Raw genomic sequence first — 26,631 nt, forward strand, 5'->3', positions numbered from 1 at the left:
AACAGGGAGTGGTGGGAGAGATCAACACGAAGCTGTGTGATGACTATTTATTCAAGGACCATAGAAAGAGAAGGAAGGTTAGAAAAGGGGTGATAATTATTGTAGCACATCCAAGATTTGACGTCGGACAAGCAGTCTGACAACACAGAGGCAGCAGAGGGATCAAGAGAGATGGTGGAGAGGTAGAGTTGGATGTTGCCAGTGCACATGTGGAAGCTAACCCCTGGGCTAGATTGTTGTCTTCAGTGCCTGGGGGGTGGTAATCTGTCAGGGTGGATTGCATGCCCTTACAAAACTCACCTGATTTTCATTCCATTATTTTCAATGGAAATATTATTTTCGTCTTCAGATGGTGAAGACGAAAATCCACCTCTACATCTGCAGATGATGTCACCAAGGGGCAGCATGTAGATGAGAAAAAGGAGGGGGTGAAGGATTGTCACTGTTAGGAGGCATAGTAAATTGTGTAGATGGGAGCAGGAAGTTACAAAGGGACATAGATAAAGTGAGTGAGCAAATCTATAGCAGATGGAGTTTAATGGGGGGGGGGGGGGGGGAATGCGAGGTGATCCACTTTGGCTCCGAGAAAGACAAAATCGGAATATTTTCTTAATGGTGAAGGAGCAAAAGGATTTAGGTGTCATGTATACAAATCAAAATCAAAAGCTAGTGCACAAGTACACGAAGCAATCAAAAAGGCTAAAGGAATGTTCCCTTTATCTCAAGAGGGCTGTAATACAAAAAAAGTGAGGAAGTGATGCTTTGGTTGTACAAAGCCTTGGAGTACTGCATTGAATTTTGAGCACCACATCTTAGAAAAGATATAATGGCCTTGGAGGGAGTACAGCCCAGATTCACCAGAATGATACCAGGGCTTAAAGGGTCCAATTATGATGACAGGTTACATAAACTAGGTTTGTATTCCCTTGAGCTTAGTAGGATAAGCCATGATCTGATCGAGGTGTTTAAAATGATAAGAGATTTGATAGGGTAGATACAAGAGAAACTATTTCCTTTTAAAATTAGAGCTCGGCCAGTTAGGAATGAAATCAGGAAGCATAGTGGAAATCTGGACTTTCGCCCAAAAGGCTGTGTATGCTGGTCAATTAAAATTTTCAAAACTGAGATTGATAGATTTTTCTTAGGTAAGAGTATCAAGGGATATGGGGAAAAGGTGGGTAAATGGAGTTGAGGTACAGATCAGCCATGATCTCATAGAATAGGCTCGACGGGCTGAATGGCCTACTCCTGTTCTCATGTTCCTATGACTATGGAGGTAATGGTGCATGACTGGAAAGAGAAACCATTGCTGGAGATGTACTATGATTGAATAGGTAAGAATCAATTTTTCCTCTCAGTTAGGGCAGCGGGTAAAATTAAGAGCTGGGAGAATAAAACTGCTATTATTTTATTAAATTAATAATTTAACTAGATTAATAAAACTATAAATAATTGATAGTTTTTAAAAACTTTTATTCAAATTAAATAAAACAAGTTAGAGAGAGATGGCAGGTAAGGTGGTGTGTTGTAACTGCAGCATGTGGGAGTTGGTGGAGACCAATGAGATCCCGAACGACCACATCTGCAGCTCGATGAACTTCGGCTCAGAGTTGTTGAGCCGGCGTCCAAGCTGCAGATATTGCAATGCATCAGGGAGGGTAAGAGTTATCTGGACACTTTGATCCAGGAGGCAGTCACACCCCTTAGGTTAAGTAATACTTTAGAGTTAGTCAGTGGTCAGGGACAGGAGGGTGTGACTGCGAGTGAGGCAGGTATGGGGACCCAGGACATAGTGATGGAGGAGCCTCAGCCCTTGACCTTGTCCAACAGGTACGAGGTACTTGCTACCTGTGTGGATGAGAACGAGGACTGCAGGAAGGATGGGTAAACTGACCTCGGCACCGTGGTACAGGAGGCCATTCAAGTGGGGGAAAAAATGAGTAAAAAGAAACTTGGTAGTGGTAGGGGATATTATAGTCAGGGGGATAGAAACTGTTCTCTGCAGCCGCGACAGAGTGTCTCGAAGGCTGTGTTGCCTACCCAGTGCCAGGTTAAGGATATCTCCTCACGGCTGGCAAAGAACTTGGGGCACGAGGGGGAGGATCTAGTTGTTGTGGTCCACGTAAGAACCAACAACAGAGGTAGAAGAATGAGGTTCTCCTGAGGGAGTTCAAGAAGCTAGGAACTAAATTAAGAAGAACCTCAAAAAGGTAATAATCTCTGGATTGCTACCTGAGCCATGCGCAAATTGGCATAGGGTCAAGCAAATCAGAGGGTTATATGCATGGCTCAAAGTGTGGTGTGGGAAGAAGGGGTTTCAATTCATGGGGCACTGGCACAATACTGGGGAAAGAGGGAGCTGTTCCGTTGGGACGGGCTCCACTTAAAGCGGGCTGGGATCAGTTTCCTGGCGAATCGAATAACTTGGGCTGTAGATAGGGCTTGAAACTAAAGGAGGTGGGAGGGGGGTGGGGTGAGGCGAAGGGAAATTTCGCAGCCTGAAGAGAGACAAGGCAATAGAGCAGTGTAATGATTTGGGTAAGGATAAGCAGAGTGTGACAGGAAGGGACAGAGAGCTTAACGGAAATAGTACATCAACGAACAAGGTCAAAGTAGGGAATAATGGTAAAAAAAAAGTTAAAATGAATGGCTCTTTATCTGAATGCACAAAGCATTCATAACAAGATAGACAAATTAGTGGCACAAATGGAGATCAATGGGTTTACATAAGAACATAAGAAATAGGAGGAGTAGGCCACATGGCCCCTCGAGCCTGCTCCGCCATTCAATCAGAACACGGCTGATCTTCAACCTCAACTCCACTTTCCTGCCTGATCCCCATATCCATTGATTCCCCTAGAATCCAGAAATCTGTCTATCTCAGCCTTGAGTATATTCAATGACTCTGGGGTACAGAATTCCAAATATTCACAACCCTCTGAGTGAAGAAATTCCTAGTCATCTCAGTCTTAAATATCTGACCCCTTATCCTGCGACTATGCCCCCTAGTTCTAGACTCTCCAGCAATGGGAAACAACCTCTCAGCATCTACCCTGTCAAGCCACCTCATAAACTTATGTTTCAATTAGGTCACCTCTCATTCTTCTAAACTCCAGAGAGTATAGGCCCATTCTACTCAACCTCGCCTCATAGGGCAACCCTCTCAGCCCCGGAATCAATCTAGTGAACCTTTGTTGCACCGCCTCTTAACGCAAATATATCCTTCCTTTGATAAGGAGACCAAAACTGTACGCAGTACTCCAGGTGAGGTCTCACCAAAGCCCTGTACAATTGTAATAAGACCTCCTTACTGTCGTACTCCAACCCCCTTGCAATAAAAGCCATCATTCCATTTGCTTTCCAAACTGCTTGCTCTACCTGCATGCTAACTCTTTGTGTTACTTGTACGAGGACACCCAAGTCTCTCTGAACACCAACATTTAATAGTTTCTCACCATTTAAAAAATATTCTGTTTTTCTGTTCTTCCTACCAAAGTGAATAACTTCACATTTCCCCACATTATACTCCATCTGCCACCTTCTTGTCCACTCACTTAGCCTGTCCCTATTTCAATTAGATCACCTCTCATTCTTCTAAACTTAAGAGTATCCAGTTTGATCTAATAGCCATTACAGAGACGTGGTTGCAGGTTGACCAAGGTTGGGAACTAAATATTCCAGGGTACTTGTCGTTTCGGAAAGAAAGGCAGAATGTAAAGGAGTTGGGTGGGGGTGGGGGGGGCGGTAGTTTTGATAATAAAGGATGACATAAGGACATTAGTGAGAAAGGATCTTGGCTCGGAAGATCAGGAAATAGAATCGGTATGGGTGGAGAGAAGAAATAACAAAGGGCAAAAACAGTGGTGGGAGTAGTTTATAGGCCTCCTGACAGTGGTTAAACCATTGGACAGATTATTAATCAAGAAATAATAGGAACTTGTAACAAAGGTAATGCAATAACTGTGGGGGACTTCAATCTTCATATAGACTGGGCAAATCAAATTGGCAAAGGTAATCTGGAGGGCGAGTTCATGGAATGCATTCAAGACAGTTTCTTAAAACAATATATCATGGAACCAACCAGGGAACAGCCTATTTTAGATATGGTCTTGTGTAGTGAGACAGAGTTAATTAGTAATCTTATAGTAAAGGATCCTCTGGGGAAGAGTGATCATAATATGACAAATTTCACATCGAGTTTGAGAGTGACATACTTAAGTCTGAAACTAGAATCTTAATCTTAAATAAAGCCAATTACATAGGTATGAGGGGTGAGTTGGCTACGGTAGATTGGGAAATTAGATTAAAAGGTATGACACTAGATAAGCAATGGCAGACAATTAAAGAAATATTTCAATATTCTCAACGAATATACATTTCATTGAGAAATAAAAACTCAACAGGAAAAGCGATCCATCCATGGCTAACTAAAGAATTAAGACTAGTATTAGATTAAAAGAAAAGGCTTATAACGTTGCAAAGAATGGTAGTAAATAATAGAGCTGGAAATGGAAGGCAGAAAATTAGTAAGTGAGTTTGGAAGGCAGAGGAAGCAAAGGTTAGAAACTAGACAACAAAGGAATTTGGCAGTGCTTAATGGCATATACCTCAATGCAAGGAGTATAGTAAATAGGGTAAATGAACTAAGGGCACAGATAGACACGTAGAAGTACGATATCTTAGCTATTACTGAAACAAGGCTTAAACAGGGGCAGGAATGACAGCTCAACATTCCTGGTTACAGGGTTTTCAGATGAGAGGGGGGGTAGAAAAAGGAGGGGGATGGCAATATTGGTTAAACAAACAATTATGGCTGTGAGGAGGGATGATATGTTAAAAGGATCAAATGAGGCCAACATGGGTTGAGCTAAAGAACAAAAAAGGGGCAGTCACACTTCTGGGATTGTACTATAGACCCCCAGTCAGAGGGAGATAGAAGAGCAAATATGTAGGCAAATTTCTGAGAAGTGCAAAAACAATAGGGCAGTAATAGTAGGGGATTTCAACTACCCTAATATTAACTGGGATACAATCGGTACAAAAGGGATAGAGAGCGCAGAATTCTTAAATTGCATTCAGGAGAACTTTTTTAGCCACTGCGTAGCAAGCCTAACAAGAGGTGGGGCAGTTCTTGATTTAGTTTTAGGGAATGAAGCTGGGCAGGTGGAAGGAGTATCAGTGGGAGAGCATTTTGGTGGTAGTGATCATAATTCAGTTAGTTTCAGCATAGTTATGGAAAGAGACAAACACAGAACAGGAGTAAAAGTTCTCAATTGGGGAAAGGCCAATTTTACTAAGCTGAGAAGTGATTTAGCAAAAGTGGACTGGAAACAGCTACTTGAAGCGTCAGAGCAGTGGGAGGCACTCAAGGAGGAGATTCAAGTGGTTCAGAGTAAATACATTCCCACAAAGAAAAAAGGGTGGGACTGCCAAATCTAGAGCCCTCTGGATGACAAGGAACATACAGGGTAAGATAAGGCAAAAAAGGGAAGCTTATGTCAAACACCAAGAGCTCAATACTACAGAAAGCCTAGAGGAGTGTAGAAAATGCAGGAGTGAAATTAAAAAGGAAATTAGGAATGCAAAGAGGGGGCATGAAAAAACACTGGCAAGTAAAATTAAGGAAAACCCAAAAATGTTTTTGTAAATACATAAAGAGCAAGAGGCTAAGGAAAGAGTAGGGCCTATTAGAGGCCAAAAAGGTAACCTACGTGTGGCGGGTGAAGATGTGGGTATGGTTCATAATGAATACTTTGTGTCTATCTTCACAAAAGGGGACAATACAGACAGTTAGGAGGAGGAAGAGTGTGAAATATTGGATGGGATAATCATAGTGAGAGGAAGTATTAAGGGGTTTAGCATCTTTGAAAGTAGATAAATCGCCAGGTCTGGGTCAAATGTATCCCAGGCTGTTGAGAAGCAAGGGAGAAAATAGCAGAGGTTTTGACCATCATTTTCCAATCCTCCCTGGCTATAGGTGTGGTGCCAGAGGATTGGAGGACAGCTTAAGTTGTACCGTTGTTTAAAAAGGGAGAAGAGATAGACCGAGTAATTATAAGCCAGTCAGTCTAACCTCTGTGGTAGGCAAATTATTGGAAAAAATTCTGAGGGACAGCATAAATCGTCATTTAGAAAGGCACGGGTTAATCAAGGACAGTCAGCATGGACTTGTTAAGGGAAGGTCGTGTCTGACGAACTTGATTCAATTTTTTGAGGTGGTAACAAGGAGAGTCGATGAGGGTGATGCATTTAATGTAATGTACACGGATTTTAGCAAGGCTTTTGACAAGGTCCCACATGGCAGACTGGTCAGAAAAGTAAAGGTGCCTGGGATCCAAGGGAAAGTGGCTAGTTGGATCCAAAATTGGCTCAGTGGCAGGAAGCGAAGGGTAATGGTTGACGGGTGTTTTTGCGACTGGAAGGCTGTTTCGAGTGGGGTTCCGCAAGGCTCAGTACTAGGTCCCTTGCTTTTTGTGGTGTATATTAATGATTTGGAATTGAATGTGGGGGGCTTGATCAAGAAGTTTGCAGATGATACAAAAATTGGCTGTGTGGTTGATAGTGAGGAGGAAAGCTGTAGACTGCAGGAAGATATCAAAAGACTGGTCATGTGGGCAGAAAAGTGGCAAATTCAACTCAATCCAGAGAAGAGTGAGGTAATGCATTTGGGGAGGACAAACAAGGCAAGGGAGTACACAATAAATGGGAGGATACTGAGAGGTGTAGAGGAACAAAGGGACCTTGGAGTGCATATCCACAGATCCCTGAAGGTAGCGGGACAGGTAGCTAAGGTGGTTAAAAAGGCATATGGGATACTTTCCTTTATTAGCCAAGGCATAGAATATAAAAGCAGGGAGGTTATGCTAGAAGTGTATAACACATTGGTTAGCCCACAGCTTGAGTACTGCATACAGTTCTGGTCACCACATTACAGGAAAGATGTGATTGGACTAGAGAGGGTACGAGGATGTTGCCAGGGCTGGAGAATTTTAGCTATGAGAAAAGATTGGATAGGTTGTGGTTGTTTTCTTTGGAACAAAGGAGGCTGAGGGGAGATTTAATTGAGGCATATAAAATTATGATGGGACCAGATAGAGTGGATAGGGAGGACCTATTTCCTTAGCAGAGGGTTCAGTGACCAGAGGGCATAGATTTAAAGTAATTGGTAAAAGGATTATAGGGGAGCGGAGGAGAATTTTTTTCACCCAGTGGGCAATGGTGGTCTGCAACTCACTGCCTGAAAGGGTGGTAGAGGCAGAAACCCTCAACTCATTTATAAAGTACTTGGATGTGCACTTGAAGTGCTGTAACCTACAGGAAAGCGGAATTAAGCTGGATAGCTCTTGTTCAGCCAGCACGGACACGATGGACCAATGGCCTCCTTCTGTGCCGTAACTTTCTACGATTCTATAGTAAGCCCGAGTATTGGGAGAGTTTTAGAAACCAGCAAAGGACGACTAAAAAATTGATAAAGAGGGAGAAAATAGAATATGAGAGTAAACTAGCAAGAAATATAAAAACAGATTGTAAGAGTTTCTACAAGTATGTAAAACGGAAGAGTACTAAAAGTAAACGTTGGTCCCTTAGAGGCTGAGACAGGAGAAATTATAATGGGGAATCAGGAAATGGCAGATGTGTTAAACAAATATTTTGTATTTGTTTTCACAGTACAAGACACAAAAAGCATATCAGAAATATGCAAATGTTCCATTTGCAATCCCTCAGATAATGAAGCAGTCGGTGCCCACATGAGGCAAGACCTGGACAACATCCAGGCTTGGGCTGATAAGTGGCAAGTAACATTCGCACCAGACAAGTGCCAGGCAATGACCATCTCCAACAAGAGAGAGTCTAACCACCTCTTCTTGACATTCAACGGCATTACCATCGCCAAATCCCCCACCATCAACATCCTGGGGGTCACCGTTGACCAGAAACTTAACTGGACCAGCCACATAAATACTGTGGCTATAAGAGCAGGTTAGAGGCTGGGTATTCTGCAGCGAGTGACTCATCTTCTGACTCCCCAAAGCCTTTCCACCATCTACAAGGCACAAGTCAGGAGTGTGATGGAATACTCTCCATTTGCTTGGATGAGTGCAGCTCCAACAACACTCAAGAAGCTCGACACCATCCAGGACAAAGCAGCCCGCTTGATTGGCACCCCATTCACCACCCTAAACGTTCACTCCCTTCACCACTGGCGCTATGTGGCTGCAGTGTGCACCATCCACAGGATGAACTGCAGCAACTCGCCAAGGCTTCTTCGACAGCACCTCCTAAACCCGCGACCTCTACCACCTAGAGGGACAAGAGCAGCAAGTACATGGGAACAACACCACCTGCACGTTCCCCTCCAAGTCACACACCATCCCGACTTGGAAATATATTGCTGTTCCTTCATTGTCGCTTGGTCAAAATCCTGGAACTCCCTTCCTAACAGCACTGTGGGAGAAGCTTCACCACACGGTGAAGAAAAGAGCCTGAGCCTGTTCAGTCTTTCCTGATAGTTATAACCTCTCAGTTCTGGAACCTTTGTAAATCTTTTTTGCAGTTTCTCCAGTGCTTCCACATCCTTTTTATAATATGGAGACCAGAATTGTTCATAGTACTCCAAGTGTAGTCTAACCAAGGTTCTATACAAGTTTAACATAACTTCTCTGCTTTTCAATTCTATTCCCCTAGAAATGAACCCCAGTGCTTTGTTTGCATTTTAAAAAAAAACAGCGAGCTTTAGGGCAAGGAAATGTACTTGTGAGATCGGGAAGATGGTTGAGGGAGAAGGTTGTAGGTCTCATGGGAATGAGCTTGATAAGGGCTTTGGGGGTTTGAGGTGAGGAGGAGGCCAAGGAGATAGTCTCAACCTGGGAGATAAAAATCTACAAGCTCCTCAATTCCTATCCCACCCCAGGTTTCGAATATCAATGTTCCTTTTATATAGGGAAGAATTACTCTGATTAGGCAACCAAATGTAGCAATGTTGTAAATGCATTCAAAAAGAACAGAGAGCAACCCAAGCATTGTATCCCCCAAAGTGGAAAACCCTGGCCCATTAGATCATATGTTAGTTAGTCTACTATAACTTCCCTTGGCCACATTCCAGTTTGTCACAGCCAACTTCATTTGTTTTTTTGCAAATTTAATCCACCTTCATAAATGCAATTTTAGATAAACGTAAACATATCAAACAAATTGCTCTGAAAGTTCCATCATTTCAGGCAAGAAATAGCTTGTGGTAGGCAAAGGATTGAGTCACTCTGCTTAGACACCTGCCTGGCTATCAGGCGTACTGTAACTTTATTCCATATCAAGCAGTCACATTAAGCATGCACTCAACATTAGAGTTGGCAGCATTAAAATGTGCAATCCAAACATGCAGAAGGAGCACAGAAGCGTAGTTTTAAAAAAAAAAGTTTTCAACTGACACAATGAACTTAAAATGCACGCAGATTTAATACTCCATTGGAGCCAATGAAGCGTAAAATCGGGCGGGGTGTAAAATAAGTGTTTGATCCAAACCCTCCCCGTTCCCACTGGGTGGGTTAGGTTAAAATCGGGGATTATATTTTCATTTTTAATGCATGTGGGTAATTATATGAATAAAACATTCAATAGTGGTAGGCAAATTTCTACTGAAAAACAATTGTGGTTTATGGAAGAACATTTGGAGCAAACCATCTCTAGTTAAATTGCACGGTTTAACAGGAGTATCCCAAGAGTCAGTTTTTAAAAAAGGTTTCTCACCTTCTTTTCTACAAACGCTTCATTTTCATTTTTTTGGATTTCTCCATTCCAAATTTTCTTTGATTCCAGAATGTTCCGTGTTTCTACCCCAGACTCCTCTCCGCGCTTCCCATGTGGACTCTGGACATCACTGAGGTTAACTGCTCTTGTGCACAGATCCGTAGATGGCAACAGATTCAAGGTAGCGGCTGTTTGTTTCCCATTTGGTCGTTTGCTGTCCATAACTGAATCAACTGTACAAATGCTGGCTTCAGTTTTGCTGTTATTTTGGCAATCTGTTGGAAGTGGTGTTACCAGTCCATTGGCTGGGTGAAGCCCTGTATCTGGAGTAGAGTCTGCAGCACTTTGCGATTTCACTATGTCTATCCTCTGTCGCTGAAGAATAGGGTGGTCTGACAGGAGTTTTGGCTGATGAGAGTGAATCAAAGGTCTTGCAGAATTTTGAGGAGAGCGTGACCCACTTTGAGCATCCTTCTTCAATTCATTAGAGCTTGCTGGACTGTCAAAATATAAAGCTATTGTTAATTCCCACTCATCATTTAAATAACACTACATTTCTTCTGCACGGTGCTGCATTACAAAAATGGGGAAGAAATACACAAACTAGATGTTTTTTGCTTTCTCGCAATATGAAGTGATGCAGAAATGCAGTCCCAAGAGGGTGAATGCACTACTTCTACAGCACAAAAATACACCTACTAAAACAAGCACACCATAGAACAGAACTTGTGAACTGAGATCGGTCTCTGTTGTACTGTGATAAAGACTGCTTCTTCCAAATATAAATAACTTAGAATCATAGAAATGTACAGCACAGAAGGAGGCCATTCGGCTCATCGTATCTGTGCTGGCCGAAAAAGAGCTATCCAGCCTTATCCCACTTTCTAGCGCTTGGTTTGTAGCCTTGTAGGTTATGGCACTTCAAGAGCGTATCCAAGCACTTTTTAAATGTGATGAGGATTTCTGCCTCTACCACCCTTTCAGGCAATGAGTTCCAGACCCCCAACACACTCGGTGAAAAAATTTCTCCTCAACTCCCCTCTAATCCTTCTACCAATTTCTTTAATAGAAATAGAACTTGTTTATCACCATGAAACAGTTCAGTGTACAAATGGAAATGAAGTAACCCATAAAAAAAAATTTTTCTTTTTCCCCTCTTCTCTCAACTGACCCAGTTAAGAACACGGCACTATCCTTCATGATCAAGGAGATGGGACAATCCAACCTGCAGACATTCTGACAGACAGCGCCATTCTTTAGACAAGTTGTCACGAGGTTTGCTGGTGCTTATGGCTGGGTTGTCAGTATTCCCTTCCCTTCCCCCTCCACCAAGCAAATATAATTTAGCTTACACTTAAGCTTGCTGCGATCTGTTAATGAGTAGAGCCTGAATACTAAAATCAAAGGAGTTACAGGATATAAAGGAGAACTGCCAGGTATGGTGTGTACTTAACCCCAAAAAATTCCTATCTTTTGCCCTGCATGGAACACACGAACCTCACCATCACTAACAGTAGAGGAGAACACACCGATCGCACCGCCACCAATAACACAGAGTGGAACACACCGATCGCACCGCCACCAATAACACCGAGTGGAACACACCGATCGCACCGCCACCAACAACACCGAGTGGAACACACCGATCGCACCGCCACCAATAACACCGAGTGGAACACACCGATCGCACCGCCACCAATAACACAGAGTGGAACACACCGATCGCACCGCCACCAATAACACCGAGTGGAACACACCGATCGCACCGCCACCAATAACACCGAGTGGAACACACCGATCGCACCGCCACCAATAATAGAGTGGAACACACCGATCGCACCGCCACCAATAACACCGAGTGGAACACACCGATCGCACCGCCACCAATAACACCGAGTGGAACACACCGATCGCACCGCCACCAATAACACCGAGTGGAACACACCGATCGCACCGCCACCAATAACACCGAGTGGAACACACCGATCGCACCGCCACCAATAACACCGAGTGGAACACACCGATCGCACCGCCACCAATAATAGAGTGGAACACACCGATCGCACCGCCACCAATAATAGAGTGGAACACACCGATCGCACCGCCACCAATAATAGAGTGGAACACACCGATCGCACCGCCACCAATAATATTGAGTGGAACATAAGAAATAGGAGCAGGAGTAGGCCATTCGGCTCCTCGAGCCTGTTCCACCATTCAACAAGACCATGTCTGATCTTCTACCTAAATGCCATTTTTCTGCACTATCCCCATATCCCTTGATGCCTTTGATATCTAGAAATCTATCGATCTCTGTTTTGAATGTACGCAATGACTGAGCCTCCAAAGCCCTGTGGGGTAGAGAATTCCAAAGATTCACTACCCTCTGAGTGAAGAAATTTCTCCTCATCTCAGTCCTAAATGGCCTACCCCTTATTCTGAGACTGTGACTCCTGGTTCTATACTCCCCAGCCAGGGGAAACATCCTCCCTGCATCTACCCTGGCGAGGCCTGTAAGAATTTTGTATGTTTCAATGAAATCACTTCTCATTCTTCTAAATTCAAGAGAATACAGGCCTAGTCTACTCAATCTCTCCTCATACAACAATCCCGCCATCGCTGGAATCAGTCTGGTGAACCTTCGTTGCCCTCCCTCTATGGCAAGTATATCCTTTCTTAGGTAAGGAGACCAAAATTGTACACAATACGCCAGGTGCGGTCTCACCAAGGCCCTGTATAATTGCAGTAAGACATCTTTACTCCTGTACTCAAATCCTCTTGTAATAAAGGCCTTCCTAATTGCTTGCAGCACCTGCATGTTAGCTTTCAGTGACTCATATACAAGGACACCCAGGTCCCTTTGAACATCAACATTTCCCAATCTCTCACCATTTAAAAAATACTCTGCATTTCCATTTTTCCTACCAAAGTGGATAACTTCACATTTTTCCACACTATATTCCACACACTGACCTCACTGCCACCAATAATATGGAGGGAAACACACCGATCCCAAGGTTCTATACAAGTTTAACATAACTGGAGGGAGCAACAGTGTAAGAAAAGGTTACTCAACTCACTGGTGGTCCCTACCAATCTGGCCCTCTTTTACAGCACGACCTATGAAGAAAATCAACTAAAATTCAATTTTAAGTGATTTTCCCCCATGTTGGTTGAGGTCCATTGAGGCACCTTATTGGCTGAGATGAGCTAACCTTGGATAGTCCAAGGATCAAACTGCAACATCATAGAACACCATCACTTGCAAGTTCCTCTGCAAGTCATGCACTATCCTGACCGACATATACTGCTGTTCCTTTGTTGTTGCTGCGTCAAAATACTAGAATTCCCTACTTAATTCCATCACGGGAGAACCGTCATTGTAAGGAATGCAACTGTTCAAGGAGAAGGCCCACCACCTCTTTAGGGCAACTAGGGATGGGCAATAAATGAGGCCTCGCCGACATCACCCGTATCCCAAGAACAAATAATAAAAAACTACATATTTACTATAAAAAGTCAAATGCAATTGTAAATAACCTCGCAGATAGCAATTGTAAATAACCTGACAGGTCACAGATCTGTGTCAAACAAAAATGTAAAAAGATGGAACTACTCTCACATCCAAGGGCCAATAATAATGTTAATAAAATAATAAACAACCTCCATTTGATCTTTTGATTGAAAGACATCATACAATTCCAAAGCAAATGAAATAAACTATTATATTTACTAGGTATAATATTCAGGAATCGAGAACTATTTCCATGATGGCTGTTTAAATCACAGGCAGTTTATGATAGAGATTTATTCACTGTTAATTATAATAAGCAGAAGCAACAGGGCTCCATTTTGTGGGCACCATTTCCAGAGGACACAGTTCTTCTCAGAGACTAGCTCAAGAAATGCTGCAACATAAAAGAAACATTTTCAATCCATGTTTTAAAATTATTTTTATGGTGCCTGCAACTACAGTTTTGCTAATGTTCTCTTTGTATTGTAATTTAAAAGACAGCACTACTCCTTGAATAGCTATAAATAAGTTGTATCTGACTGGATAAGACAAGCAGGGTATAAACAAGCACATGAATCAGAAGCCAGGAAAAGACAAAAAGCTAATCTTGCTGTTATATTATTGTACATTATCTCCCAATCTCTGAGGTTCTTTCATAGCTAAGTTCCATTTCCCTCTAAGTAGACTAGGAAAGTTGCCTGTTTGTAGGCCTTGGTGAGATCCTTCAATCAGGAGGTGCACAAGAATGGCACAAGCCACCTGTGATCAAGGTGTGTGAAAACAGCATATACTGACTTTAGTTGCAAGAAAGTTTGCACTAAAGGTCATTTCAATCCACGGTGCAGTGAGTTGCGAAGCCTGACGACACCCAGGGATTTTTCACCTTAATCCATTGTACAGTAGTCTGTGAGACCAGTACAGGAGATCTTCCAGGAACTATGCACCATAATCCATGGCACAGTGAGTTGTAAAACCTCCGGCAGTACATCTTCCAGTAGTTATTTACCTCAACCCATAGTATAGTAAGCTATGAAACCTCAAAATGTTCTTAAAGGGTTTATACTTCTCAGATTAATTCCTCGCTGAGTATTTAGAGAAAATAAAAGCAATACTATAAATTCAGTAAAACTTCAGTAAAGTCCTTAATCGTGTCATTAAATGAGAATCATTATTCACAGTTTCTTGGGGTAGCTCAGAACACCCAATGTAGAAAATAAATAATTATGCTGTTTCTAATGTGTGTCATGAAATAAGAAGCCTTATACAGCAGTTTGCTGTGTTGAGAGATACAATCCAGAAGTTGACCTATTCTGCATATCAGTATTTTATGTGTACTTTTAGTTCACCAAAGTGTGGGTGGGAAAAAGAGCTTGAAAGAACCTATTCAGCTGTACAATAATTTTTTTTTTTTAAAAAAAGAAATTTCCCAGGAAAGCCCACTCCATAAGCACTACAGCCATGCCGGCCATTGCAGCTGCTATAGTGCAAATGTTTTCAATGCTTTCTCTCTCATTTTAAATCAAAAACAAATGCTACACATTGACTCATGGAACCTCTTAAAATAAAAGTTGTAAACAAAGAAAAATTAGCTTCAATAGAACTGTTTTTTTATGACCCCATATCAAACCAAACAAACGAGACAAGGTGGAAGCCAATGTCACGGGAGGGAATGCACTTCTACTTTCCACTACAAAGCCAACCATTTCCACACAGATATTCTGCATTGTGCTTGGTAGGTGTTTTATTACCTTTTTTTGTTAAGCACACTGGCACATCTCTTTCTTTCTTCATATATATATTTCCTCAAACCAGGCAGCATTCCAGCGAATTTGTGCTCTACCTTCTCTATTGGCTCAACATCTATAGTGTGGAACCCAAAACTTCATAAAATACTCCAACTGTGGAGTTTCTAAAGTTTTATATAGATTCATCATTACATCTCAATTTTTATATTCTATACCTCTTGCCAGAAAACTCACTATTCCATTATATTTTTAAAAATGTACCACCGTACATTTACTGACATTAAATTCTATATGCCACTTTTTACCCATTCCACCATCTTATTAATGCCCCCTGCAGCTTCCTTAGTTCCTCAGAATTATTTACTATGCTTCCTATTTTAGCAGCATCTGCAAATTAGGACACTACTCCATTCAGCTCTATATCCAAACCATTGATGTACACTGTAAACAGAAAATTAAGAGGACTGTGAAGAAAACAGGATTTATAGTTCAACAACAACCACCTGTATTTATATAGCACCTTGAATGAAGTAAAACATCCCAACCGTGTTTCACAGGAGTGTTATCAAACAAAATTTGATACCGAGCCACATAAGGAAATGTTAGGACAGATGACCAAAAGCTTGGCAAAAGTGGTAAGTTTTAAGGAGCCTCTTAAAGGGAGGAGAGAGAGATTTAAGAAGCTTAGGACCTCGGCAACCGAAGGCATGGCTGCCAATGGTGGAGCGATTAAAATTGGGGCTGCGCAAGAGGCCAGAATTGGAGGAGCGCAGACATCACAGAGGGTTGTAGGGCTGGAGGAGGTCACAGAGATAGGGAGGGGCAAAGCCATGAAGGGATTTGAAAACGAGGATGAGAATTTTTTAAAAAATAAGGCATTGCCAGACCGGGAGCCACGTAGGTCAGCGAGCACGGGGGTGATGGGTGAATAGCACCTGGTGCTAGTTAGGATACGGGCAGCAGAGTTTTGGATGAGCTCAAGTTTATGGTGGGTGGAAGATGGGAGGCCGGCAGGGCATTGAAATAGTCAAGTCTAAAGGTGACAAAGATATGGATGAATGTTTCAGCAGCAGATGAGCTGAGGCAGGGGCGGAGACGGGCGTTGCTACAGAGGTGGAAGTAGGCGGTCTTGGTGATGGAGCGGATATGTGGTCAGAAGCTCATCCAGGGTCAAATAGGACGCCAAGGTTGCGAACAGTCTGGTTCAGCCTCAGACAGTGGCCAGGGAGAGGGATGGAGTAAGTGGCTAGGGAACAGAGTTTGTAGCTTGGACCGAAGACAATGGCTTCAGTCTTCCCAATATTCAGTTGGAGGAAATTCACAGAAAGAAGTGTATACATGTCATTAACATAGCTTGTCTACTGATCAAATTGACAAGCAAATATTGGACACCTTGGAGGATATTTTGAGGCCTCCCACCCAGAGGAAATTGGGCAGTAGCACCCTGAAAATGGTGGGGTATGACTTACCACCCTGTTCCTGCCGACATTATATTCCAAAGGGCCTACTGCTGGGCGGTAGGAGCACCTGCCTTAGTCAGGTGGTAGACCCTTTTAATATGGAAACTGGAGTCCAATGACATACATGGGATTTCCATTTTCGGGGTGCTATCACCCCATTTCCTCTGGGCGGAGCGCTCTGATGGCTAATCGCCCGAAAACCGTAGAGGGAACATCTACTTCCTACTATTTATAACTTCCATCAACACAAATTACTACATGAGTGATGATACAATAAACAGCTACTTTACAATCCTGTACCTGTAATCTGAGTTACAACTGTCTTGATAAAGAATGTCAATACAGTACAGATTTATTTACTCAACAAATTCACAATGCACTGAATTCTGGAATGTCAACTAAGTGATAACAAACTGGAGTTATTATCTTTCCATTTTAAATGCATTTCATTACTACACTCCTGCAGTGTGGAGTTGTCTAAAACCCACAAAACAAAAGTAATAATCCCTCAAATAACTCTTGAAGTTGATAAACAAAGAAATATGTAATGGAGTCGACCCATTACAAGCTTTGAAATTTTGGTATATTTGGGTTTTGGTGTGGTCCCAGACCCTAGAATGTTATATTGCATTGGATTTAACTTTGATTAATATTGGATAAAAAAAAGCCCGTAGTATACCAGTGCATTTTTGGGCTGCACTACCTATACTGTACCTTACTGACATATCATAACAAAGCCAAGGGTCCATAACATATTCAGTGATCTGCTCCATGGTGAGCCATGTTAACTAGTCATGGCAAGTCCTTTAAATCTTTGGCACCTAATAGGCTGTAGCATGTACTAATTTATCATAACCAATCTGATATGGGGCTGTAGTGTCCATATGACTTGTCACGTCCAATCAGATTTCAGACTGGAGTATGCATGTGATTTGTCATACCCAATCCAATTCTGGGCTGTAATGTGCATGTGATTTTCCGTAGCCAATCTGATTCTGGAATGCAGTATGCATGTGATTTATTACACCCAATTGAATTCCAGGCTGTAATATACATGTGATCTGTTATACCAAATTAGATTAAGATGTGCTTCCATAGTACATTGCTTAGGAGAGACAGAGGGAAAAAATGAAGTGATAAAAACATGTGGAAAATACAGAAAAGTTAGATATTACTGGAAACGTTTATTACCCTGGTTCCATTTTCCTTAACAAAAATCTATCAATATCAGTTTTGAAATATTCAATTGACCTAGCCTCAACAGCTTTTTGGGGAAGAGAATTCCAAACTTCTACTACCCTTTGTGTGAAGAAGTGCTTCTGAATTCACCCCTGAACGTCCTAGCTTTAATTTTAAATTTATACCCCCTTGTTCTGGACTCTCCCACCAGAGGAAATAGTTTCTCTTTACCTACCCTATCAACTCCTTTGACCATCTTAAACACCTCAATTAGATCACCCCTTAATCTTCTAACTCAAGGAACTACAAGCCTAGTCTACGCAACCTGTCCTCATAATTTAACCCTTTTAGCCCCAGTATCATTCTGGTGAATCTGCGCTGCGTCCCCTCCAAGGCAAATATATCCTTCCCTGAGGCGCGTTGCCCAGAACTGATCGCAGTACTCCAGATGCAATCTAACCAGAACTTTGTACAACTGTAGCATAACTTCCATCCCTTTGTATTTCAGCCCTTGAGATAAAGCTCAACGTTCCATTAGCCTTTTTGATTAATTTTTGTACTTGTCCACTAGTTTTTAGTGATTTCTGTACATGGACCCCTAAATCTCTCTGCTCCTCCACAGTTCCTAGCTTCTCACCATTTAGAAAATACTCTGGTCTATCTTTCTTAGGTCCAAAGTGGATGACCTCACACTTCCCCACACTGAACTCCATCTGCCACAGTTTTGCCCACTCACTTAATCTACCAATGTCAATTTGCATCTTTCTGCTCCCATCTACACTACTCACTGTACCAGTTAACTTAGTGTCATCAACAAACTTGGATATACGGCTCTCTATTCCTTCATCTAAGTCATTGATAAATATAGTGAAAATCTGAGGCCCCAGTACAGATCCCTGGGCGACATCTCTGGTCGCATCCCGCCAATTGGAGTACATACCCATATCCTTACTCTCTGTCTCCTACCTCCTAACCAATTCCCTATCCATGTCAATAGTTTGTCTCCAATTCCATGCACTTTCATTTTTGCTAACAATCTCTTGTGTGGAACCTTACTGAATGTCTTCTGGAAGTCGATATAAATAACATGCATAGATACTCCTTTATCTACCACGATAGTGATTTCCTCAAAAATTTCAACTAGGCCAGTTAGACATGATTTACTCATTACAAATCAATGCTGGCTCTCTCTCTGATCAGTTCACATCTGTCCAAGTGCTCAGTCACTCTGTCCCTAATAACAGATTCTAGCAACTTCCCCACAACAGATGTTAGACTAAACAGATCTATAATTTCCTGGTTTCTCTCTCCCACCCTTCTTAAATAATGGAGTGACATTGCCAACTTTCCAATCCAAGGGGATAATTCCTGAATCAAAAGAGCTTTGGAAGATCATGACTGAAGCATCTGCAATTTCCTCACCTACTTCTTTTAAAACCCTGGGGTGGATTTCAGAATGCAGCAAGGACAGTCAGGTTTGTAAAAGGATAACGGTCATGGGCTTTACTGAGGTGAAGAGATTAGAAATTCTGGAGAATAGTTAGAAGGCATCTTGTTTAAGTCAAGTAAGATGATCCACTGATGTGGGGAAGTGAGGTATATTCTTTGGTTTGTACCATTTAGCAAAGTTAAGTTGTAGTAATTGAGATAAGTGAATATGATCATAGCTGTTGCTCTGTATGTTCACCTGCTGCGAAATAAAGCAACTTAACAATTCGTATCAAATCTCATCTCAACAGCTGTTTTCTCAAATAAAGTATACAATAAATATAGAGGGATAATATGGAGGGCAAAATTAGGATCAGGAAGCGGGTCCAGAGGCGAGAGGCCCGAGAACAGGGATATAAAAAGCGATGACCCAAAGCCCGAGACCAGAGCGGAATGGACCTGACCGGGTCCAGAGGCGAGAGGCCCGAGAACAGGGATATAAAAAGCGATGACCCGAGGCCCGAGACCAGAGTGGAATGGACCTGACCGGGTCCAGAGGCGAGAGGCCCGAGAACAGGGATATAAAAAGCGATGACCCGAAGCCCGAGACCAGAGCGGAATGGACCTGACCGGGTCCAGAGGCGAGAGGCCCGAGAACAGGGATATAAAAAGCGATGACCCGAGGCCCGAGACCAGAGCGGAATGGACCTGACCGGGTCCAGAGGCGAGAGGCCCGAGAACAGGGATATAAAAAGCGATGACCCGAGGCCCAAGACCAGAGCGGAATGGACCTGACCAGGCCCAGAGGTGAGAGGCCCGAGAACGGGGATATAAAAAGCGATGACCCGAGGCCCGAGACCTGAGCGGATCAAAAACAACAGAAAACCAAGGAGTGACCTCACAGGACAGCAGGTAAGTGATTGGTTTGTGAGTATTACCGTTTTTTTTTCTCTAAACTAGGGCATTGGTTTAAACTAAGAGCTGGGAAACTAAAAAGGGGGAGGTTAATTGGGGTAAGTAAACAGTAAGTAAATTAATAATAAGAGTATTTTAAGTCTTCAGTTTATTTCTGTTAAGTGAGTTAATAATCTAATAAATCGAGGCATGGCAGGGCAGCTCAGACCCATCAAATGCACATCCTGTGCCATGTGGGAACTCCAGGACGCTTCCCGTGTCCTGGACGGCCACAGGTGCAGGAAGTGTCGTCTGCTGGAGGAGCTTGAGCTCCGGGTTTCGGAGCTTGAGCAGCAGCTGGCGTCACTGCAGTGCATCCGCAAGGCTGAGAGTTACATGGATAGCACGTTTCAGGAGGTGGTCACCCTGCAGCTTAAGAGAGTGCAGGCAGAGAGGGATTGGGTGACTGCCAGACAGACAAAGAGGAGCAGGCAGGTATCACAGGAGTGCATCTCGCTCTCAGTTCTGAATACTGGTGAGCGAGAGGGTTCCTCTGCGGAGTGCAGCCAGAGCCAAAACCACAGCAACATGGGTGGCTCAGCTGAACAGGGGGGTTGGAGAAAGGTCAGGAGAGCAATAGTGATAGGGGATTCTATAGTTAGGGGAGTGACAGGCGTTTCTGCAGCCACAAATGTGATTCCAGGATGATATGGTGCCTCCCTGGTACAAGGGTCAAGGGTGTTACTGAGCGGCTGCAGAAGATTCTGGAGGGGGAGGTTGAACAGCCAGAGGTCGTGGTCCATATCAGTACCAACCACATAGGTAGAAAGCGGGATGAGGTCCTGCAGGCAGATTTTAAGGAGTTAGGAAAGAGATTAACAAGCAGGACCTCAAAGGTAGTAATCTCCGGATTACTCCCAGTGCCACACGCTAGTGAATATAGAAATAGGAAGATAGAGCAGTTGAATGCTTGGCTGGAGAGATAGTGCAGGAAGGAGGGCTTTAGATTCCTGGCGCATTGAGACCAGTTCTGGGGAAGCTGGGACCTGTACAGGCTGGACGGGTTGCACCTCAATGGGGCTGGGATCAATGTCCTCGTGGGGAGGTTCGCTAGTGCTGGTGGGGGGGAGGGGGTTTAAACTACTAGAGCAAGAAATAGTTCGGTATTAGGTGGGAGCAGACTAAGAGAGAGTACAAGAAAGTCTAAGACTGATTTGCAGTGCATGTGCATAAACGCATGAAGCGTGGTAGACAAGGCTGGTGAGCTGCAGGCGCAAAAAGCCACAAGGGAATGTGATGTTGTGGCAATAACGGAGACTTGGCTCAAAAAAGGGCAGGATTGGGTACTAAATATTCCTGGATATAAAGGTGTTCAGGAAAGATAGGGAAGGAAAGAAAAGAGGGGGGGGTGGCAGTATTGATTAAGGAGAATATTGCAGTACTGGAGAGAGATGATATCCTGCAGGGATAAAGGATAGAATCTATTTGGTTAGAGTTAAGAAACAATTGAGATGCCATTACACTAATGGGTGTATTCTATAGGCCACCAACTAGTGGGAAGGATATAGAGGAGCAAATTTGCAGGTAAATTACAGAGAGGTGCAAAGGCTATAGAGTTGTGATAACTGGGGACTTCAACTATCCTAATATAGACTGGGATAATAATAATGTAAGGGCTAAAAAGAGGGGAAGGAATTTTTGAAATGTGTTCAGGATAACTTTCTTGACCAGTGCGTTTCTGGCCCAATGAGGAAGGAGGCATTGCTGGACTTGATTCTAGGGAATGAGGTGGGCCAAGTGGAGCAAGTGTCAGTGGGGGAGCATTAAGGGAGCAGCGATCATAGTATCATAAGGTTTAGAATAGCTATGGAAAAGGACACGGACCACTCTAAAGTAAAAATAGTCGATTTGAGGAGGGCCAAATTCAGTGGGATGAGAACAGATCTGGCCCGGGTAAACTGGAATCAAAGATTGGCAGGCAAAATTGTAATTGAACAGTGGGTGGCCTTTAAGGAGGTGATGGTTCGGATACAGTTTAGGTACATTCCCACGGGGGCGAAACATAGGGCAACTAAAGCCAAAGATCCCAGGATGACAAAAGAGATAGAGAGTAAGATGAAGTGGAAAAAAGGGGCGTATGACAGATGTCAGGTTGCTAACACAAGTGAGAACCAGGCAGAATATAGAAAGTTCAGAGGGAAAGTGAAAAAGGAAATAAGAGGGGCAAAGAAAGAGTATGAGAATAGACTGGCAGCCACCATAAAAGGGAATCTAAAAGTCTTCTTTTGGCATGTAAACAGTAAATGGGTAGTAAGAGGAGGGGTGGGACTGATTAGGGACCATAAAGGAGATCTACTCATAGAGAGAGAGGGCATGGCCGAGGTACTAAATGAGTACTTTGCATCTGTCTTTACCAAGGAAGAAGATGCTGCCAGAGTCTCAGTAAAGGAAGATATAGTTGAAATACTGGATGGGCTAAAAATTGATAAAGAAGAGATACTAGAAAGGCCAGCTGTACTTAAAGTAGGTAAGTCACCCGGTCCGGATGGGATGCATCCTAGGTTGCTGAGGGAAGTAAAGGTGGAAATTGCAGCGGTGCTGGCCATAATCTTCCAATCCTCCTTAGATACGGGGGTGGTGCCAGAGGACTGGAGAATTGCTAATGTTACACCCTTGTTCAAAAAAGGGTGTAAGGATAAACCCAGCAACTATACGCCAGTCAGTTTAACCTCGGTGGTGGGGAAACTTTTAGAAACAATAATCCGGGACAGAATTAAAAGTCACTTGGACGAGTGTGGATTGATTAGGGAAAGCCAGCACGGATTTGTTAAAGGCAAATCATGTTTAACTAACTTGATAGAGTTTTTTGATGAGGTAACAGAGAGGGTAGATGAGGGCAATGCAATTGATGTGGTGTATTTGGACTTTCAAAAGGTGTTTGATAAAGTACCGCATGGTAGGCTTGTCATCAAGATTGCAGCCCAGGGAATAAAGGGGGCAGTAGCAACATGGATACAGAATTGGCTAAGTGACAGAAAATAGAGTGTAGTGGTGAACGGTTGTTTTTTGGACTGGAGGGAGATGTACAGTGATGTTCCCCAGGGGTCGGTGCTGGGAGGGTAGTGAACAGTGAGGAGGATAAGGATAGATTTCAAGAGGCTATAGACAGGCTGGTGGCATGGGCGGACACGTGGCAGATGAAATTTAACGCAGAAAAATGCGAAGTTATACATTTCAGTAGGAAGAACGAGAAGAGGCAATATAAACTAGAGGGCACAATTTTAAAGGGGGTACAGGAACATTGAGATCTGGAGGTATATGTGCATAAATCATTGAAAGTGGCAGGGCAGGTTGAGAAAGCAGTTAAAAAAGCATACGGGATCCTGGGCTTTATAAATAGAGGCATAGAGTACAAAAGTAAGGAAGTTTTGTTGAACCTTTATAAAACACTGGTTCGGCCACAGCTGGAGTATTGTGTCCAGTTCTGGGCACTGCTCTTTAGGAAAGATGTGAAGGCCTTAGAGAGGCTGCAGAAGAGATTTACTAGAATGATTCCAGGGATGAGAGACTTTAGTTACGTGGATAGACTGGAGAAGCTGGGGTTGTTCTCCTTGGAACAGAGAAGTTTGCGAGGAGATTTGATAGAGGCATTCAAATCATGAAGGGTCTAGACAGAGTAGATGGAGAGAAACTGTTCCCATTGGCAGAAAGGTCAAGAACCAGAGGGCATAGATTTAAGGTGACTGGCAAAAGAACCAAAGGTGACATGAGGAAAAACCTTTTTAAACAGCGAGTGGTTGGGATCTGGAATGCCCTGCCCGAGGTGGTGGTGGAGGCAGATTCAATCATGGCCTTCAAAAGGGAACTGGTTAAGTACTTGAAAGGAAAAATTTGCAGGGCTATGGGGATAGGGCGGGGGGAGTGGGACGAGCTGGATTGCTCTTGCATAGAGCCGGCACAGACTCAATAGGCCGAATGGCCTCCTTCCGTGGTGTAACCTTTCTCTGATTCTATGATTCTATGGAGGCAGTGCAGAGAAGAGCCAGGAGGCTGCTCCTTAGTGTCAAAGCTTTGAGTTATGAAATAAGACTGGAGATACTTGGGCTTTTCAACCTGGAAAGGAGGGGTCCAAGAGGTGATCCTTTAGAGATATATGTGATTGTTTAGGGTAAAGAAAAAGTTTACCCAGAATCTAACTTTAAATTAAACTGCAGGAATAAAACTAGTGGACACAGCTTCCAACTGGAAAAGAGTATTTTTAGGCCAGATATCAGGAAATTCTTCGCAGAAGGGGTAATCAACATGTGGAATAAACTTCCAGAAAGAGCAGTGCAGGCAAACACCCTGGAATCATTTAAGAAACAGTGTCATCAACCCAAATTAAAGAAAACTAAAACAAGTGAGGTGGCACAAACAACAAAACCCAAATCCTACCCAAGAGGAAGGAAACTTATTAAACTAAACAACAATATTATTGACCCTATCCACGATACACTGAAGTCCCTGCGGTGCCCACCAGTCGTGGAAAGCCTCAAGCGTACCGGCAGACACCGCGTGCTCCTTCTCCAGGGCCACCTGGGCACGGAGAAAGCCGTGGAACAGAGTCAGGCATCCGGAGCGTCCACCCTCAGGAGCCGTGTCCTGGACCTGTGGATGGTCACCTTGGCCAGGCTCAGGAGCAGAACCAAAAGGAGATCTCCCTCCTCACCGGGTGGCTAAAGATCAGGAGCATGGGGCTGAAGTGCAGCCAGAAATTGAGGAGCACCCTCACCTCATTGTTCAGGTAACGGGAGGAGGAGGCTCTGTAAACATCCCCATCCTTAACAATGGCGGAGTCCAGCACGTGAGTGCAAAAGACAAGGCTGAAGCGTTTGCAACCATCTTCAGCCAGAAGTGCCGAGTGGACGATCCATCTCGGCCTCCTCCCGATATCCCCACCATCACAGAAGCCAGTCTTCAGCCAATTCGATTCACTCCATGTGATATCAAGAAACGGCTGAGTGCACTGGATACAGCAAAGGCTATGGGCCCCGACAACATCCCGGCTGTAGTGCTGAAGACTTGTGCTCCAGAACTAGCTGTGCCTCGAGCCAAACTGTTCCAGTACAGCTACAACACTGGCATCTACCCGACAATTTGGAAAATTGCCCAGTTATGTCCTGTCCACAAAAAGCAGGACAAATCCAATTACCACCCCATCAGTCTACTCTCAATCATCAGCAAAGTGATGGAAGGTGTCGTCGACAGTGCTATCAAGCGGCACTTACTCACCAATAACCTGCTCACCGATGCTCAGTTTGAGTTCCGCCAGGACCACTCGGCTCTAGACCTCATTACAGCCTTGGTCCAAACATGGACAAAAGAGCTGAATTCCAGAGGTGAGGTGAGAGTGACTGCCCTTGACATCAAGGCAGCATTTGACCGAGTGTGGCACCAAGGAGCCCTAGTAAAATTGAAGTCAGTGGGAATCAGGGGGAAAACTCTCCAGTGGCTGGAGTCATACCTAGCACAAAGGAAGATGGTAGTGTTTGTTGGAGGCCAATCATCTCAGCCCCAGGACACTGCTGCAGGAGTTCCTCAAGGCAGTGTCCGAGGCCCAACCATCTTCAGCTGCTTCATCAATGACCTTCCCTCCATCATAAGGTCAGAAATGGGGATGTTCGCTGATGATTGGACAGTTTTCAGTTCCATTCACAACCCCCCTCAGATAATGAAGCAGTCCCAGCCCGCATGCAGCAAGACCTGGACAACATCCAGGCTTGGGCTCATAAGTGGCAAGTAACATTCGCGCCAGACAAGTGTCAGGCAATGACCATCTCCAACAAGAGAGAGTCTAACCACCTCCCCTTGACATTCAACGGCATTACCATCGCCGAATCCCCCACCATCAACATCCTGGGGGTCACCATTGACCAGAAACTTAACCTGACCAGCCATATAAATACTGTGGCTACAAGAGCAGGTCAGAGGCTGGGTATTCTGCGGCGAGTGACTCACCTCCTGACTCCCCAAAGCCTTTCCACCATCTACAAGGCACAAGTCAGGAGTGTGATGGAATACTCTCCACTTGCCTGGATGAGTGCAGCTCCAACAACACTCAAGAAGCTCGACACTATCCAGGACAAAGCTGCCCGCTTGATTGGCACCCCATCCACCACCCTAAACATTCACTCCCTTCACCACCGGCGCACAGTGGCTGCAGTGTGTACCATCCACAGGATGCACTGCAACAACTCGCCAAGGCTTCTTCGACAGCACCTCCCAAACCCCGCGACCTCTACCACGTAGAAGGACAAGGGCAGCAGGTACATGGGAACAACACCACCTGCACGTTCCCCTCCAAGTCACACACCATCCTGACTTGGAAATATATTGCCGTTCCTTCATCGTCGCTGGGTCAAAATCCTGGATCTTCCTTCCTAACAGCACTGTGGGAGAACCTTCACCACACGGACTGCAGTGGTTCAAGAAGGCGGCTCACCACCACCTTCTGAAGGGCAATTAGGGATGGGCAATAAATGCTGGCCTCGCCAGCGACGCCCACATCCCATGAACGAATAAAAAAAAAGGTTCATGCTAAGGATCTGTTTTAAACATTGTAGTATATTAGTAAGGTGCCTAAGAACAACCTAGCCTTTTAATTGGCATCTGGGACCCTTGGTTGATT

The 26,631-nt window shown here is 43.8% G+C and overlaps 1 protein-coding gene across 6 annotated transcripts in view; it reads right to left on the minus strand.

Moving 5' to 3' along the window:
- The window catches only part of LOC137334786 (FYVE, RhoGEF and PH domain-containing protein 4-like), a 252,962-nt gene that overhangs the window by 39,965 nt on the left and 186,366 nt on the right, over nucleotides 1–26,631 (minus strand). For all 6 annotated transcript variants that reach the window (XM_067999753.1, XM_067999752.1, XM_067999755.1 and 3 more), the window contains one exon: nucleotides 9,745–10,243. In XM_067999753.1, coding sequence (XP_067855854.1) covers nucleotides 9,745–10,243 — 499 coding nt within the window. The remainder of the gene's footprint in view (nucleotides 1–9,744; nucleotides 10,244–26,631) is intronic.

This window comes from Heptranchias perlo, chromosome 18, assembly GCF_035084215.1.
Source record: "Heptranchias perlo isolate sHepPer1 chromosome 18, sHepPer1.hap1, whole genome shotgun sequence".
NCBI classification, from domain to species: Eukaryota; Metazoa; Chordata; class Chondrichthyes; order Hexanchiformes; family Hexanchidae; genus Heptranchias; species Heptranchias perlo.